We start from the raw sequence: 19,001 nt of genomic DNA on the forward strand, positions 1-19,001 counted from the left end.
ATCCATCCATTCCAGTCCTCACAAGATCTTACATGTTTCAGTTAAGTTTACTAATGACTCAGCCAACTCCAGAGAATATAGGTCTAGCTTGTTTCATAAGGAGCTAACAAAGGGATATAATACATTAAGGGAGTGGACAAAGATTTGAATGGAATATAATGTGGGAAAGTGGGAAATTGTGCATTTTGGCAGTAAGAATGAAAAGAACACGTCTACCTTTCTTCATAAGGTACCCAATCCAGGTATTAATCTAGTGAACCTTCTCTTAACTGCTTCTAACGCATTTACATCCTTCCATGAGTACATTGCCCAATACGGTGGCACAGTGGTTAGCACTACTCCCTCACAGCGCCTGAGACCCGGGTTCAATTCCCGCCTCAGGTGACTGACTGTGTGGAGTTTGCACGTTCTCCCTGTGTCTGCGTGGGTTTCCTCCAGGTGCTCCAGTTTCCTCCCACAGTCCAAAGATGTGCAGGTCAGGTAAATTGGCCACGATAAATTGCCCGTAGTGTTAGGTAAGGGGTAAATGTAAGGGTATGGGTGGGTTGCGCTTTGGCGGGTCGGTGTGGACTTGTTGGCCGAAGGGCCTGTTTCCACACTGTAATCTAATCTAATCTACTGTACACAGTACTCTTGAAACGGTCTCACCAACGTCCTATGTAACAGAAGCATAACCTCCCCACTCTTGCATTCAATTCTCCTCCAATAAACTATAATAGTCTGTTAGCTTTCTTGATTATTTGATGAACCTGCACCCCCCACTTCTGCAATTCAAGCACTAGGACCCAAATGTCTCTGCATCTCAGAGCTTTGAAATGTCCCATTTAGATAACGTGTTCTTTTCATTCTTTCTGCCAAAATGCACAATTTCCCACTTTCCCACATTATATTCCATTCAAATCTTTGTCCACTCCCTTAATGTATTATATCCCTTTGTTAGCTCCTTATGCCCTCCTCTAAATTCACTTTCCTACATTAGTATCTACAACAAATTTAGTAATCAAAGCTTTGGTTCCTTTATCTATATATTGAGATTAATAGAAGAGTTGAGGCCTCCGCACAGACAACTGTGGCACACCACTTGTGATATCCTGAAAGATCCGTTTATTTCCTACTCTGTGTTTCCTGTTAGCCAGCCAATTTTCTATCCTTCCCTAAATGTTATCCCCAACATCATGAACTTTTTTTTTACAATAATGTTGGATGTACCACCTATCAAACGCCTTCTGGAAATCTGAGTACAATACACTCACTGGTTTTCTTTTATTCACAGCAACGTTACCTCTTCAAAGAACGCCAAAAAATTAGTTAAACATTATTTCCCTTTGACAAAACTATGATTAGCTTAAACCTATTGAAATGCCTTTGTTTTAATATCTACAATAATAGCTTTTAACATATTCACTATTACAGATGTTGGGTGATCACTCAATTCTGGAATTCAGCTCTTCTATCTTTGAACTCAAGCTGTAAAGAGGTAAGGAGCTGAGTTGCCCTTTTGAAACCCTAAATGAGCGTGAGAAGTAGACTACTAGTAAGCAAGTGCTGCTCAATAGCACTGCTGATGCCATCTTCCATCGGCAACTGACTGGGTTGAATTTTTGTTGTGTGTACAGGACATACCCGGGCAATTTTGCAGATCACCTGACCGATGCCAATGTTGCAGCTGTACTGGAATAGCTTGGCAAGTTCTGGAGTACAAGTTTTCAGCACTACGGCCAGAATGTTGTCAGGGTATGTTGCCTTTGCAGTCAACAGTGCCTTCAACCACTTCTTGACATTGTGTGGAGAGAATCAATTGGTTTAATACAAGCTTGTGATGCTGGAGACCACTGGAGGAGGCAGAGATGGACCATTCCCCTGGCACTTCTGATTAAAGAATGCTGCAAATGCTTTAGTCTTGGTTTTTGTAAAGACGTGCTGGGTTCTCCAATTGTACAGGATGCAGATATTTGTGCAGCCTCCTCCTCCAGGGAGTTGTTTAATTGTCCATCACTATTCATGACTGGATGTGGCAAGACTGCAGAGTTTAGATCTCATTAATTGGTTATGGAATAGTTTAGCTCTCCTAACTATCTTATACTGTTCCCTGGCAGCAAGTAGTCCAGTTTTTTAGCTTCATCAGGTTGACATCTCATTTATCGATATTCCTGCTGCTGTTCCTAGCATGCCCTTCTGCACTTTTCGTTGAACTTGTATTGATCCCCTGGGTTGATGGTGATGGTAGAGTGGGAGGATATGCCAGGCCATGACGTTACATATTGTATTAGAGGACAATTCTACTGATGGCCCACAGTGCATTGTACATGCCCAATTCTGAGTTGCTAGGTTTGTTCAAATAGAATCCCATTTAGCATGGTGACAGTGCCACACAACACAATGAAAATGTATCCTCATTTGAAGATGAGACTTTATTTACAACAGGACTGTGCTTTGGTCACTCTTGCTGATACTGTCAGGACAGATGTATCTGCAGCCAGTGGATCAGTGAGGATGAGGTCAAGTATTTTATTTTCCCTCTCGTTGGTTCCCTTAAACCTTGCTGTTAGACTGCGTCTGCAGCAATGTCCTTTAGGATGCAACTAGCTCCATCAATAACAATACTGCCTAGTCACTCTTGGTAATAAACACTGAAGACTTTTTGTATCTCTTCATTGAAGTAGATAAAGAAAGTGCTGACTGATCAGCCAGGAGGACACAAACATAGAATTCAGTAGAAAGCTTCTTTGCCGGTGTTTGACATCATGTGGTTCATGGTTAATGCTGAGGACTCTCAGAGCAACTCTCTACCAACTGTATACCGCAGTGCCTCAACCTCTCTGCCCTGCCAGTGGAACAGGGTATACCTTGGGATGGCGAAGCCATTGTCTGGGACACTGTGTGCAAGGCATGATTCTGTGAATATGACTGTCAGACTATTGTTTCATTGGTCTGCTTTCCCAATATTGGCACTAGCCCCCAGATGTTTCTAAGAAGGACATTTCAAGGTTGACTGTTTTTATTTTGGGTCCCTTTGTCAATGCTTAGTGGTCAGTTTGGTTTCAGTTCTTTTCTTTAGAATTTGTAGCAATTGATACAGCAGTGTTATTTCACGCTATTTACTAAACGTCATTTGCCATTTCAGAGAACAGTTAAGAGTCAGACCAGGTTAAAATGGCAGATTTCCATCCCTAAGGGAATTAGATAAATTTTACAAATTATTTTTTGGAATTTAACAACATCTGTTGTGGTAGGATTCAAACCTAGGTCCTCTGAACATTATCTAAGTCTCTGGGTTATTAGGAGAAAGTGAGGACTGCAGATGCTGGAGATCAGAGCTGAAAATGCATTGCTGGAAAAGCGCAGCAGGTCAGGCAGCATCCAAGGAACAGGAGAATCGACGTTTCAGGCATGAGCGCTTCTTCAGCCTTTTTCTGGGTTATTAGCCCAGCATCAATACCAATATAAGGCTATCAAGCCCCTTACCTTTAAGCTAGATGATGATTCAGGGCAAAGAACAGGCTTTTGATTGCTCTTGTAAAGTGTCAAAACAGACAATGTGAACCATAAAGTTCTAGACTTCTGAAATGTTAAAAACACCAATGGGACTCTACCCATAAAGATAATCAAAACTGCAGCAACCTTGCCTTTGTGCAACCAGCAGTTATCTCCTTTGGGCCCTCACACCAACCCTCACTTGCCACAATGTCGCACTGCTTCCACTTGTTGCCTTTTAAACAAACATTTTCAAAAGAATTCATTTATCCAAATACTCTGCAATGATCTTCAAACTAGCTGCAGAATAATTAAATTAAATTTTCTGTTTTGTTCCTAAAAAGCATTACTGCACTATCAATTTAATGTGTAATAAAAAAAATACACAGACCACAGAGTGCACACAGCTCCAGCAAATTTCAGCATTCTGAAGGTACAACTATCCAGAAATATAATTAATAAATGACTTAAAACACACTTTCAAAACAGTTTATTGGTAAAATTAAACTATTTCAAATTCATCAGCACCATCAATCCAACTGCTTCATCACTAAAGCTTGTAAACACAGTTGTGCTCTTCCAAAATCTGACAAAATACATACCCGATGAGTGCCACACACCATCTTATCCTGCCTACTGACTGGTCAGCTTGGTGACTGTAACCATCACACATCTACACTTCAGCAGCACTGAGAAAGCACGTTGGCAACTTGCCCATTCCAGATCTTGACAAAGCTCACAAGCGTGATGAGCCCTCTCTCCCAACCAAGCACGTGTGACAGCATGCCATCACCTGACAAACTGCACAAAAATACTACCTTCCCCTCAACACAAAATTGTGTACGAATTCCCTGCCATGCATGCTGGCTGAAACAAATGAGCACATGTAGCAGTTATGACTGCCTCTGATTGCACACATGCAATGACACCCCAACTACCCCCACCTATTATAGAGTGTCCCCTAGCCTGTGTAATTACCTCCATACAGAGTCTGGCTCCCATACAATCTCCCATTCCACCACTGCTTCTTGACTGCGCCATAGCCCCACTCTGCAACTCACATCATGTCTGTCCCTCCTACTTATCGTATCCCCATGACTTGCTGAACGCCTTGACATTCCTGATGAAGGGCATATGCCCAAAACGTCGATTCTCCTGATCTTTAGAGGCTGTCTGATCGGTTGTGCTTTTCCAGCACCACACTTTTCGACTCTGATCTCCAGCATTTGCAGTCCTCACTTTCACCAGGTACTCACTTGTCATGTTGCCCCTGCCAACGCCACCAATACCCCAATGACATATCTTGTCTTCTACAGTTCCACACCTCCTAGACATTCACCTATGTTCCTTCCCCCTCATCCCCCACTGACATTCCTCTCCAATGCACCTCCCATTGACATCCCTGTTTGATGCCACCATCCTACTTGATGTACCCCCACGATCTCCCCCTCCCAATGTCCCTTGAGAACACCAAACCTACTACTTCCCGGCAACCCTATGCTGAATCCCACCCTGATGTACCTCTCGGGTTTCAATGACATGTTAGAATACCTGGATTCCCCCCAACATGTTGTCCCCATGACCCTCCCTCTCCATTGCCCCCACACCCACCCTCATTGACATATTCCTCAACACTGCATCACTCCTGTAATTTTCTCAGCCTTGCAGCCTGTATCCCCATAACACTTCTCATTTATGTATTCTTAGTACTTATCTACGTATTGCCCTCATGTTCCTCCTGCTTACCCCCCGTGTACCACTGCCTTTGTGTTTCTATTCAATATGCCCCCCTTGACATATTTCTCCCAACCCAGAATCCCCCAATCCCACCCTATACAATCCATCTGCTTCGTCACTAAAGCCTGCGAACACAGTCCCATAAGAAATGCTGTGTTCTTCCAAAATCTGACAAAATACATACCTAATGAGTACCACAACCACCAAACTCACCATTCTGTCCTGCCTATTGACTGGTCAGCATGATGACTATAACCATCACACACTTACACTCAAGCAATACTGACAAAGCACGCTTGCAACTTCTTCCCATGATTACCCCTGTCATTGATGTCATCCTAATGCTGCTTCCCCCTCCTGTTGAGGCTCCTGTCCCCACTGCCCCCCTCCCACCTCCCCTGAAAAATATGTCCCTTCATGTATTCCTTCTTGTGCTTTTTATTCATATTAAGATAATATTCTTTCCATTTCAATGAGGAAAACTAAAATGATCCCAAGTCGCAGGAAAATCAGGCAATTTTTTTCTTGCACAATAACAAATGCAATACATTTACAACAGAAATTATTTCTAGAATGGCTGTAATAGTGACCAACACTCTTCTGGGTCAGAGTATTTAGTACCGGAGTTGGGAGGTCATGTTGTGGCTGTACAGGACATTGGTTCGGCCACTTTTGGAATATTGCATGCAATTCTGGTCTCCCTCCTATAAGAAGGATGTTGTGAAACTTGAAAGGGTCAGAAAAGATTTACAAGGATGTTGCCAGGGTTGGACAGCTTGAGCTATAGGGAGAGGCTGAATAAGCTGTGGCTATTTTCCCCAGAGCATTAGAGGCTGAGGGGTCACCTTTATAAAATCATGAGGGGCATGCACAGGGTAAATAAACAAGGTCTTTTCCCTGGAATGGGGGTGTCCAGAACTAAAAGGCATAGGTTTAGGGTGCGGGGAGAAAAGATATAAAAGGGACCTAAGGAGCAACTTTTTAACACAAAGGGTGGTGTGTGTATGGAATCAGCTACCAGATGAACTGGTGGAGGCAGATACAACTACATTTAAAATGGGTACATGAATAAAGACGGTTTAGAAGGATATGAGCCAAATGCTGGCAATTGAGATTAGATTAGGTTAGGATATCTGGTCGGCATGGACAAGTTGGACCGAAAGATCTGTTTCTGTGCTGAACATCTCTATGACTCTATAACATATTCTTCAATTCACTGAGTCAATGACACTTTGAGATGATCCATTATAACTCAAGATGATCCATCATGCTTGCAGAAAGTATAAAACAGTGATGAGCGGACAATATTTATCTTAGAAAGGTGGTCATAAATATGCCTACTTTTGTTTATACACATTCAATTTGATAAATATTTGTGCATTTGGCCCTTTATCAAGATGCACCAAGAAAACATCATCAACTGAACAGTGTTATCTTTAACGTATTCCTCGTGTGCAATAAGTTTTGATCTTAAACAAAATTTGGAGGAAAGTAAGATCAATTGTCTCTGTAGTAACAAAGTATTGTGAAATCTTACCCCATTCTGTTCCATTGCCTGAACTTCTCAACTCTCCTGCACCTTCATCTTCTGATGTTCCCAGAAAGTCAAACTCTCGCAGTGCTTCCTCGGTCTCCATATCGTCCACAGGATCAGAAGACACTCCTTTGTTAACAAACTGGTTAAAAAGATGACAATTTGAGCAATGAACCAGAATGGACATTATACAGTATTACACAAAGAGCAACGAAGGTAAACCAAGCAAATAATTATGCATGTCTAAGCTTCCACAACCACTATAAAATCTACACAGTGGAAATAATTAACAAACATTGCCGTTGTCAGAAATATATTTTATCATTAGACCAAATTTTATATTAGCATGCATGACTTGCGGTAGCCATCATAAGCAGTATACTTTGATGTTCAATGATGCCATAATAATGTGCCGCTTATTACTATCAAAACTCCTCTAGCTGTTCTGCTTCCTCCACTGTAATTCTTAATATTCACCACTGGAAAGTGCTACACCAAAGTGTTTCCTGTAAAACAAGCAACATCATTGCAAAGATGAAGAAACCAAGTGTTGGTTTTTTGATTGGTATCAGCCCATCTCTCTCTATTCAATGATTCCGTATCTCCCTTCTAATTGCTTCTTCCTCTCACTCTGTTTGATCAGAATAAAAGACTCTAAGGTCTCAAAATTAGTGAATATTCTCAGGAACAGTGAAGTCTTGCCTCAATTCTTTAAGAGCTTGGGTAGACCACACCTAGAGTACTGTTTTAATCTCCTTATCCCATAAATGATATTATTCAGGGACTAAGTGCAATGAAAGTTCACCTGGATGTTCCGGCATGGCAGGGCTATCCTAAGAGATTGGGGAAACCAAACCTGCATTCTCTTCAGTTTTGAAGAATGAGAGGTGATCTCATTGAAACCTACAAAAACTGAAAGGATTGGACAGGGTAAATGCAGGTAAGATTTTTAACCTGCTTGGGGAGTCTAGAACCAGGAGGCATTATTTATAAGGAAGGGGAATGCCATTTAGGTACAAATTAAGGAAAAATGATTTTACTCAGTTGCGAACCTTTGCAAGTCTCTTCAACAGAGGGTTGTGGGCATATAATCTCAAAGTATGTTTAAGGCAGAGATTGATTGCATCACTGGTAATTAGGGAACCTGAGTGATTGGGACATGGTGAGTAAACAGTATTAAAACGTTCAATCATATTGAGAAGTTAGGCAGCTCAATAGGCTGAATGGCATACTATTGTTGTTATGTCTTGGCTGTTGGTAATTCAAATCAAAGAAAAACCTGCTGTGATCTTTCCTTATGATGGCATCCACTGGCTGACTGTGGTATGGTTACTGCTAATCAATGGTCACTCATGATTAGGTTCAATTGTATTTCTGGACTGGCATTGCAGACCACCACGTAGTGCCTGAGAAGATGGGTCTGATAGCTGTCAGAAAATTTCTGGCGATGCCGCTTTTGATGCCTCTCAAAAGCATATGTTGAGTGGTAGAGTAAGGTCAAAGTAGTCTAGGAAGTATAAATAACAGATCTTTTGTAATTTGCATGTTTTGCTGAAGGATAAAATAGGTCACAGGTAATCCACGCACCTGTGGCGGCACATGATAAAAAAAGCATCTGGACAAAATAGCAATTTCTCCCCACAAGTGACAAGGGTTTAAAAGTTGGTCATCCCCCTCTATATTGTGAAACTATTTCCTTGATTAAAATGTCATCTGCACAGAAGTATAAAGTCTTGATAATATGTGCAGAGGAGGCTGTCATTTTGACATTAACAAGTCCCATAGCTTCTTTATTAGTCATTTATGAAACATGATTCACATGCCCTGTTTCAACAACACCTGTCCCCTCCTTTGTAATCTGACACTACTTCCACCTTCTGATACATTTCGGAGTGCTTAGGAAAATTTTCCCCAGCTGAATGACTAATTTAGTCATTGGTAGAAAGCTTCTAATTCATAGGTTTTGAATGTGTACCTCCCAAAATCAACACAACTGGACTTTGCTTACAACTGTGCATGCCTGAAGAGACTGTTAATAAGATCATCAAAAAAAATGTTGCTGACAAAGTGGTTTCCAAACTGATTTCATTCCTTTAGATTCTTCATCTCCAAGCTCCTGTTCTTTCTTCTTATAAATTCTCATCTCCTCAAATCATAGCTTCACTCTCTTCCTTTCTAAACTTTGGAAGGACTAGCTTTCGGAGCGCTGCTCCTTCATCAGGTGATTGTAACAACCACCCGATGAAGGAGCAGAGCACCGAAAGCTAGTGCTTCCAAATAAACTTGTTGGACTATAACCTGTTGTTCTGTGATTTTTAACTTTGTACACCCCCGTCCAACACCGGCGTCTCCAAATCATTTCTAAACTTTAGCAGCCAGTACCCCGAGTACTTCCCTCCTCTGACTAGGATTTAGAAAAATACAGAAGCTAGAAGTAGGCCAACAGACCCTTAAAGACAACTCCACCATTCAATAAGATCATGGCTGATCTTCTCAAACTGCCATATTCCTGCTTTCTTCCTATAACCTCAATTCCTTTACAATCTGGAAATGTTTACAATCTTTTTCTTGCAGTGACTTGGCTTCCAAGTTTTCTGTGGTAGAGAACTTGAGTGAATAACTTTTCCTCAATCTCAGTCCTAAATGGCATACCCTGTATCCTGAACCCCAAGTCTATATTTCCAAACCTGGGAAAACATCCTCCCTGCATCCATTCTGTCTAGCCCTGTTAGAATTGTGTGTGTTTCAGTTCAGTCTCATCCTTCTAAACTCTACTGACTACAGGCCCAGTCGAACCAATCTCTCCTCATAGATCAGTCCTGCCATACCCAGTATCAGTCTAGTAAATCTCCGCTTTACTCCCTCTTCGGCAGGTATATTTGGGTAGGGAGACCAAAACTGCACATGATCCTCCAGGTGTGTTCTCACCAAGGCCCTGTGTAACTGCTGTAAGATATCCTTCTTTTGATCTCAAATGGTCTTGCAATGAAGGCCAATATATCATTTGCCTTCCCAATTGTTTTCTGCATCTATCAGTCAACTTGCATTGAATGGTGTACAGGGACACACGGATCCTTTTGTACATCCACACTTCCCAATATATCACTGTTCAAATAATACTCGTCTTCTCTGGTTTTCACACATTGAAGTGAATAACTTCGCATTTAGACTGGCTCAATTGCACTTGTCATGTGTTTGCCCACATAATTTGTTTAAATTACTTTGAAGCCTCCTCACAACTCACTATACCACACAGGATGTCGGCAGTTTGCTTAAAATTTCTTTCTACTACACTCAGTCTCAACGTCCGTTCAAAAAATCATTTTTAATTAAACTTTTGGTAGCCACACCCCTTCCATGGCTCTTCAACCATTTATCTTGGATTTGACCTCAAGTGCTCTGTTTCACTTTTCAAAGGCACTGCATAAATGCAATTTGTTGCTGCTGTGTTCACAGGACTACATTCAATACATGGACTAGTCAAGCAAAGTTATGAAACATAAAATTTAATACACAAAACACTCAAGTCATGTCATCTCACTTTTATTAAGCATCATCCAGCTCTAACTCACCACCAACTCATGTAAACTGTCAAACTAGTGGTCTGATAGCCACTGCTAGATGAACAGAAATTTCATAAAATTAAATACAGTGAAGACCAAAGCAAATTGTCTTCAAAACCTGTGGGAAATGTTTGTTTCTTTGACACTGATGCAATCACTGGCTCTGAAATGGTGAGGCTGAACCAGTTTGTTTGCAACCTTGGTGTAATGATTGACCTCAAGATGAACTTACAAATACATATGCAGCTATTTTCCAATGCTATAACATTGTCTGACTCCATTCTGTCTCAGCTCATCTACCACTGAAACCCTTGTCTATATCTTTGTTATTTCCTGACTGGACCTCCAGGCCGACCTTGCACATTCTGCCCTCTATAAACTTGATGTTTATGTCCGAATTCTTAACAAATCTTATTCAATTATCACCCTCCCGCTTGCTGACCTTTACTTGTTTCACCTTATTTCAACCCAATTCAATATCTATCCTGGCAAGTCTGTACTTCTATCTAAGATATCCTTGCTGCTCCGATTCTGGCCTCATGAATGTGCCTGATTTTAACAACTCCATAGCAAGTTTCAGCTGCTTTGTTGGGAAGATCTGCAAATTAACCCCTCCACCTGCTGCTCTTCTTTGCTTTTCTCTTTTAAGGTACTCCTTAAAACCTACTACTGTACTTTGATCAAGCATTTGGTCATCTGCTTTAATATGTCACATTGTTGAGTATCTTATTTGTTTTAGATTAACTCAGAGAAGCGCTTTTGAACATTTCATTACATTAAAAACTCTATAAGTAAAATTGTATTGTGGTACTTCTTCTGAATGGATTTAATTTCGAAGCATAGTTTTTGTGCAGAAAATTCAGAACAGGAAAAACCTCCGGTATACATTGGTACAAGAAATATTTGTGAGCAGTGATTTTACCAAACTCCATCTTCATTATATTCAATTTCAGTTTATCTTTCAGATTTTAAACTTCAACCACAGTAGGTGTGTGTGAACAGACACACAACGTGCAACATATAAGAACGAATCAACCCAGGTGTAATAAAGTTCACAACGTCACACTGTACAGCTGGGTTATTTTTGGTAGAATTGAATTTGTAAGTGATAAAGTGTGTTGGTTTGAGAAACAGCCCAATAACTGAGTGAGAGTGCACTGATAGGTAAATGTGTTCTTGTTACAGTATTTATTTTATAAGTTGTACATGTAAATTGACCCTCACAATACTCCCTCTCTCTAATATCTCTAGATTGTCAGATTGCTCGTCTTGTAGTCAGTCATCAATAAACATAAATTTCTTGAAATGAAATTCAGTAAAGACTAAGTTACTGTCTTTAGAATTTTTGGGTACCACAGGATACCAACACAAATCCTGTTCAAACAGAGGCTGAACCAGATTGTTTGTAGTCTTGGTGTTTGACCTCGAGATGAGTTTCCAACCACTTATTCACATATTTCCACTTAATGATCAAGTTATATGTCATATTCAGGTGTACAAAGTCATAAGTCACATGGTATCAGGTTATAGTCCAAAAGGTTTATTTGAAATCACAAGCTTTCAGAGCACTGCTCCTTCATCAGGTGAAGTGGAGGGAAGCTCACGGGCACAGAATTTATAGGCAGAGAAATCATTGCAAGGCAATTCTAGGTTATTAAGAATGTCAAAGCATAGTACAAATGGCGTGAGTGGAGTGCTGACAGTCTGAATCACTAGACTTTGCAGGTGATCAAAAGTGTTTAACGGTGAGAGGAAAGTGTCAATAGCTGAATAGCTAGTGAAGGATGACCTATGACCCAAATATTTAAGGCAGAGAAATAATTAGAAAAAATCAAAAGTAGTATGGTGCTAGAGACAAACCAAGTGGCTGGAATAGCATGTCAGGTATATGAATCACGTGAGGGTCTAACCAAAGTAACAAGTAATCCAAAACTGTACAAACTAATTAAGGTACAGAGATCATAAGTTATCAAGGTGATGGTGTCAAAACAGATCCTGCATCCACTACTCTTATGGAAAAGAGGTTCAAATATCTACCACCTCCTGGTCTGGCCTTATTTCTCAGACTATGTCCCTAATGCTAGAATTCCCAAACAGTAAAAATAATTTGTCTTTATCTACCCTATATTTCCATGTTACTATCTTGAAGACTTCGATCAGATCACCCCTTAACTTACTAAATTCTAGAGAAATTGAAGTCTAATTTATCTACTCTCCTCATAATTTAATCTCTGAAGTCCAGGTATCATTCTTGTACTCCCTGCAATGCAATAAAATAAAATATAAATGTAAATTTTAGGCTAATGATGACCACGTAACCACTGTCAATTGTTATAAAAATCCACCTGGTTTGTGAATATCCTTAGTGGATGGAAACTGTTGTCCTCATCTGTTCTGGCCTACATACTACTCCACAGAAATGTGGCTGACCCTTAATTAACCCTTGAAATGATCTATAAATCCATTCACTTCAAGGGCAACTAGGGATGGACACCAAATGTCAGCCTTGTCAACACTCCAAGTTCTAGATCAATATGATCAGAGGACTATAATTGAACCTCTTCAGGAAAAAAAGCATTCAGCACACAAACATACCACATGTAAGTAATACACTACATTTTGAAAACATTTACACACAGCCCAATCATTTAACCTACCGAGCTATCGCTAATTGTCCTCTCTTTTCCATCATTTTCATCATCTTCATCTTCATCACTAAATTCCGCTGCAGCATTTTCAAGGAAATTCAATGTTTCCAGAACATCTGCTGAATCAGTCGAAAGTGGTTTAACCTTCTCTCCGGAATTTCTTTTAAAAAAATTCAAAACTGAATTATATAATCTTGCATGCGTTTTTAACACAGGCAATCTATGACAAAATTCGTGGGGAATAGTAATGTGCTGTTATTTTGTAAAGATAAAATTCTATAACATGCTGTGGTTCAAACCTAATCCTTTATTCTCAGTGACTTCCAACGTTTTATTCCTTACATAATGAGCAAGCTGTTCCCATGTTTGGCCATATTATGCTCTATGACAGAGCAGTGGACGTTGTTATATATGGACTTCAGCAAGGCATTCAACATGGTAGACTGGTTAGCAAAGTTAGATCACATGGAATTCAGCGAGAACTAATGATTTGGATACAAATTTGGCTTGCAGGTAGAAGAGAAGGAGTAGCGGTGAAGGGTTGTTTTTCAGACTGGAGGCCTGTGACCAGCTGTGTGCCGTAAGGATCAGTGCTGGGTCCACTACTTTTCATCATTTACATAAATGAGTTGGATGTGAATAAAATGAGGAGGAACACTCAGTAAGCTTGCAGATGACATCAAAGTTGTTGGTGGAACAATGAAGGTGGTTTAGTTTAAATTAGATTACTTACAGTGTGGAAACAGGCCCTTCAGCCCAAAAGTCCACAACGACCCTCCGAAGAGCAACCCTCCAAGGCCTATTACCCTACATTTACCCCTTCATCTAACACTACAGGCATTTAGCATGGCCAATTCACCTAACCTGCACATTTTTTGGACTGTGGGAGGAAACCGGAGCACCCGGAGGAAACCTATACAGACACGGAGAGAATGTGCAAACTCCACACAGACAATCGCCTGAGGCGGGAATTGAACCTGGGTCTCTGGCGCTGTGAGGCAGCAGTGGTTATCTCCAAGACCTTGATTAGATGGGCTAAGGAGTAGCAGATGAAGTTTAACTTAGCTAAATGTGAAGTGCTGTATTTTGAGAAGGAAAATCAGGGCAGGACTGAAACACTTAATGGTAGGGTCCTGGGCAGTGTTGCCGAACAAAGAATTGCTGGGTGCAGATTCACTGTTCCTTGAAAGTGGAGTCACAAGTAGACGGGGTAGAATGGCATTTGGTATGCTTGCCTCTAATGGTCAGTGCATTGAATACAGGAGTGGGGATGTCACGTTGCAGCCATACAAGACATTGGTTAGACCACTTTTCAATACTGCATTCAATTCTGGTCTCCCTGTTACAGGAAAGATGTTGAACTTGAAAGGGTTCATTGAAATATTTACAAGGATGTTATAGGGCTTGGAGGTTGTGAACTATAGGGAGAGGCTAAATACCCGAGGGCTATTTTCTCTGGAGTGTCAGAGGCTGAAAGGTGGCCTTACAGAAGTTTATGAAATCATGATGGGCATGGATAGGGTGAATAACCAATGTCTTTTTCCCACGGTAGGGCTGTCAAAAAACTAAAGGGCACAGGTTTAAGATGAGAGGGGCAAGATTTAAAAGGGACCTAAGGGGCAACTTTTTCTTGCAGAGGGTGGTGCGTATGTGGAATGAGCTACCAGAGGAAGTGGTGAAGGTGGGTACAATTACATTTGATAATCATGATGGTACATGATTAGGAAGGGTTTAGAGGGATATGGACCAAATGGTGCCAAAAGGGACTAGATCAACATGGTCTGGTCAACATGGACGAATTAGACTGAAGAGTCTGTTTCTATGCTGTACAACTATATGACATTATGACTCTAACAGACCATTAAGAGGAAAGCAAAAACTCTTGTTAGAATCTACTCTTCATTTTTCATCTACTGCAACATAGCATGTAATTTTTTTTCATGTATTTTTCACTTCCCTTCCGAGGCAAGACTCAGGCCTATACATACAAAATTACGTAAAGAGAGAGTCTGGAATGTAGTCAGGCTTTTCATTCATAAATGAACCTGAAAAAACAGTTGGCCAAAAATAAAAAAAAATCACAAAGCAGTAGGAATAATTATTGCCTTTAGAAATATATCAAATAATATTGTTGTATAATCTATTGCACAAATGGAAGTCATTCCACAACTAAGTTGCTGCTTTGAAAGAACTATTCAATTAGTCCCACTTAAGAATCGTAAAATCACTGTGGCACAGAAGGAGAACACTAGGCACATCAAATCCATGCCAACTCTGTACAGTAATTCTATCAGTTCCATTCCACCATGCTGCACTGCACTATGCAATTTATTTCTTTTTCAAGAATAACTCTGAATTAATGCAAAGAAAACACCAGTTAGTGTGAATAACATTCAGTAATTTTTTTTTAGGGATTATTAAATTATAATTCCATCCTTTTACAACAAAGAGCACAATAACAGACTCTTTCTTAGCTGTCCTAACCCGTTCCTATAAAATAGAATATTGAATAAAAATCACTTTCCCACAAGAAAATATGTAATACAATAGGTTACGTGTTTCTGATCAGTTAGTAAATTTTTACGTCAAAAGGTTGTTGGCTAGCTTGATCACAACAGGCCTAAAAAAATCTTCTCACTTAATTTTAAAAATTCTGACAACTCAATTACTCCTGCTACCCTGCCCACCTCTTCCAACTATTCTGCTACCCTATCCTGATCCTTCCATTGTCACTTCCTGACAGTCTACTTCTATCTCATTCATTGCACCTCTCATTCCCTCACTCATTAAGTTTCTTTCACTGCCCTCTCAGTCCTCACTCACGGCAGAGGCTTGAGATTGGGGCAATGAACAAGGTGGCAAACAAAAAACAGCAAGATTTTGGGATGGGGAAAATGACAAGCAGGAGAGTTGGGGGGGGAAGTAAACAAATGAGTGGGAGGGAGAATGAGGAGCTTAGGAGAGGGTTGAGCAAAGTGGCAATATGTTTAAAAACTCAGCAAAAACAGTAGCCACACTAGAATAAAAAAATGATGCAGCTCTACTTGGGAATTTCTCCCAATTCACAAAATGCACTAAAATTAAAACATGCCATGAGAATGAGCTTTAAATTAGAGAAACCTGTGTGGAAAATGAAATTTACGTCACAAGAAAGAAAAGTGAAAAATACCTGATCTAACATTCTTTAATGCTGTCAAGCACCCTATTGTTCAATACATTGTTTGCATCAAACCAACATCCTTTGATTAAGGATGAACTTATGATTCAATTGCAGTAAAAGAAACTTAGCAAAGAAGCTTCTGTCCCTTTAGGTACTTGTTTATGGGATAAATCATTTTCTTTGACTTTGATAGTAATGCTAGATTTATTGTTTTCATCAATGAATCCAATAATGAACTAAAAGAAAGGAACATAGACATAGGTGATAGCAAACAAATAACACACAAAAATAAATTTTCAACTACTAAGAGGTTTTAACTCAACATTACGGAATTTTAGTTTGTGGTCTCTGCTTACCATATTAGATAAAATACAGAAATACAACTACTTGTTGCATCCATATGAAAAGGTAAAAGGAATTTACCTGACTGGATCGGCATGTAATTCTCATCAATTCTGTGGGTAAATCAGTTTGTTGGGCCTCAGCATTGCAATATATCTGTCTTGGTTGACAAGTTCAGAAGCTTACCTGTTAAATTCTAATGAACCCTTATAAAGAAGTCATGGATGTACCACTCCCAGCAATAACAGTATGTAAAAATCTTAGACAATGTATTTATCACAAAAGAAATTAAACTGCACTTTTAAACAAAATAAACATGTACTGAATTGTCAGCACTTACCCAATCATGTTTGTTCCTTTTATTACAGTTTCGCCACCATTTACAACAGGCTCCAAAGTTTTGCTTTCTGATAATTTATCTAGATCACTAGAGAGGCCAAGTAGTGCTCGTGCTCGTCTCGACTTCACATCTATTATGGTGTCTGTATAACCCACCTCCTGCAAGTATCTAGGGAATCAGTGAATTAGAGCAGTCTTAAACATAATGACAATATCTTGAAATCTTACCGCAACTTGTATCGTAAAACACACTAGCTACAAATGATGCAATATTCAGAAAAGATGAGCATATACACACCACAAATCCTTTCCTATACGCTACTTAACTGCAATGGGTACTGGCAAAAGAAAAGTCACTCGTACCACTTTGACCCTGCAGCTGGTATGTCTCTTCCAGTACCAGCCTCTACAGTCACTAGGAAAATGAAAGCTCCCAGCACAAGGCTATTGTTAACAATTCACCATTCATTACATTGTCTGTAGTAAGACACTCAGCAGTTTTCTTCTTTAGATCAGGGTAAGGGGGGGGGGGGATGGTGGTTTTAAATATTTTCAAAAATAAATATACATCAAATATAGAACAGAAGCATGCAAATATTGAATCACTTAGACTAAATGTCATGTGTAAGCTAGCCCAATTAAATGATAAAAAATAATCAATATCCTATCCAGGATCTTATTTTATCCTGATCTGGAACATTATCATGCTTAATATTAACACTTTAAAATGTTACAATTTAAATTAAGACGATATTCTAATATTTTTACTTACCTGAATTAGACTAAGAAAAACTTTGATGATCAGATGAAACATTGAAGATACCAGAATCAGACAGCATTTTTGAAATAGAACTAACTGCAGATACTCACTGACGAAGGAGCTGTCGTCCTTGCTTCCATGTTAATTGATTATTTTGTGATGTCTGCATTTCATTTTCATTCCCTTCATCTAGAAAAACAATGATTCAGTCTGAATTCCTCACTCCTCAACTACTGTTCAATTAACCTTGCTGCAGGAATAACTGAAGTCAAATTGAGTCGAGACTATTGTCAACTAACAGTTACATGTTGCACTCCACCAACTGCATTTTTAATCAGGGAATAGCAGGGCAAGTTACAGTCTCTGATGATTAAATGCGTAACATTAAAAAAAGGCAGATAGCAATTAATCACTGCTTTCCAGCAGTAGTCTATCCTTTTAGTAAAAAAAATTAAAACCAAAAGTTAAACACTCATCTTAGTGGTTGAACTTGTACTCACTTTTGCCATTCCAACATAATCTGAATGGATACATCAAAGCAATATGCAGGGACTGCAGTATTAATTGATAGCAGTCTTGTAGGTGGAATATTGAGGAGAATTCTTGTTTGCTTATTCAGATGGTGATAAAATGTTTCATGAGACTAGTTAAAGAGTAGCTAAGTCCCCTAGCATTGGACCACTAATTGCAACAAAATAGTTTAACTGATCTTCATTTCATTTGCTACTTGAGACATATTCTTGTGCATGAGTTGGTTCCAACATTTGCTTGCATAACAGTGACTGGCACATCAAAAATAATTTATTCATCATGAAGTGTTTTAGGACTTCCTGAGAAAGTGAAAAGTGTGATATTTTGTACTACAAAGTTGAAATGATACAAGACTACCTAACATATAGCCGCAGATTCTGAATAATTGTTCAGCAGCTGTTACACATGAAGTAGTTCTTCTATTGGTAAGAAACTGACGCTGTCTAGGAAGTATAACATAACTGTATGGTGTAAAGCAATATGTCCACTGTCAGAACATTGGAGTTGCTTCAAATAACGTTCTAGGATCTTGTTTAAATCTAACTATTTTTAAACTCATCATTACAAACAACTTAAAGATTTTAAAATTTTAACAGAATAAATTTGCAATTTGCATTACCTTCTCACACTTCACTCTCATAATACTGCATATATCACCACAAAGGAATTTTTAAAAAAATCCTGGTGAATTTTACACTCAAGATAATCAACATTGCTGCTGTGAAATAAATACTTTCCAGTCATCCAGTGTTGACAAAGTGCTCTCATTCTATGCATTTAGCCAACCAGTCTATTGCTCTGTGAAAAGCATCTACTACTGGGCAGATATGATTGTTTTCATTTCCAGATCAAGCCAAGCACCCTGTTAATGGAATATTATTCTAACAAATTAAGATTATTAATAGATCCTGAC

At 39.4% G+C, this 19,001-nt stretch overlaps 1 protein-coding gene across 1 annotated transcript in view; it reads right to left on the reverse strand.

Annotated features, from left to right (window-relative positions):
- The window catches only part of strn (striatin, calmodulin binding protein), a 146,707-nt gene that overhangs the window by 56,269 nt on the left and 71,437 nt on the right, over positions 1 to 19,001 (reverse strand). The window contains exons 4-7 of the mRNA XM_060852478.1: positions 17,668 to 17,746; positions 16,799 to 16,966; positions 12,966 to 13,116; positions 6,749 to 6,887 (exon numbers count right to left, since the gene is read on the reverse strand). Coding sequence (XP_060708461.1) covers positions 6,749 to 6,887; positions 12,966 to 13,116; positions 16,799 to 16,966; positions 17,668 to 17,746 — 537 coding nt within the window. The remainder of the gene's footprint in view (positions 1 to 6,748; positions 6,888 to 12,965; positions 13,117 to 16,798; positions 16,967 to 17,667; positions 17,747 to 19,001) is intronic.

This window comes from Hemiscyllium ocellatum, chromosome 3 (assembly GCF_020745735.1).
Source record: "Hemiscyllium ocellatum isolate sHemOce1 chromosome 3, sHemOce1.pat.X.cur, whole genome shotgun sequence".
Lineage (NCBI taxonomy): Eukaryota > Metazoa > Chordata > Chondrichthyes > Orectolobiformes > Hemiscylliidae > Hemiscyllium > Hemiscyllium ocellatum.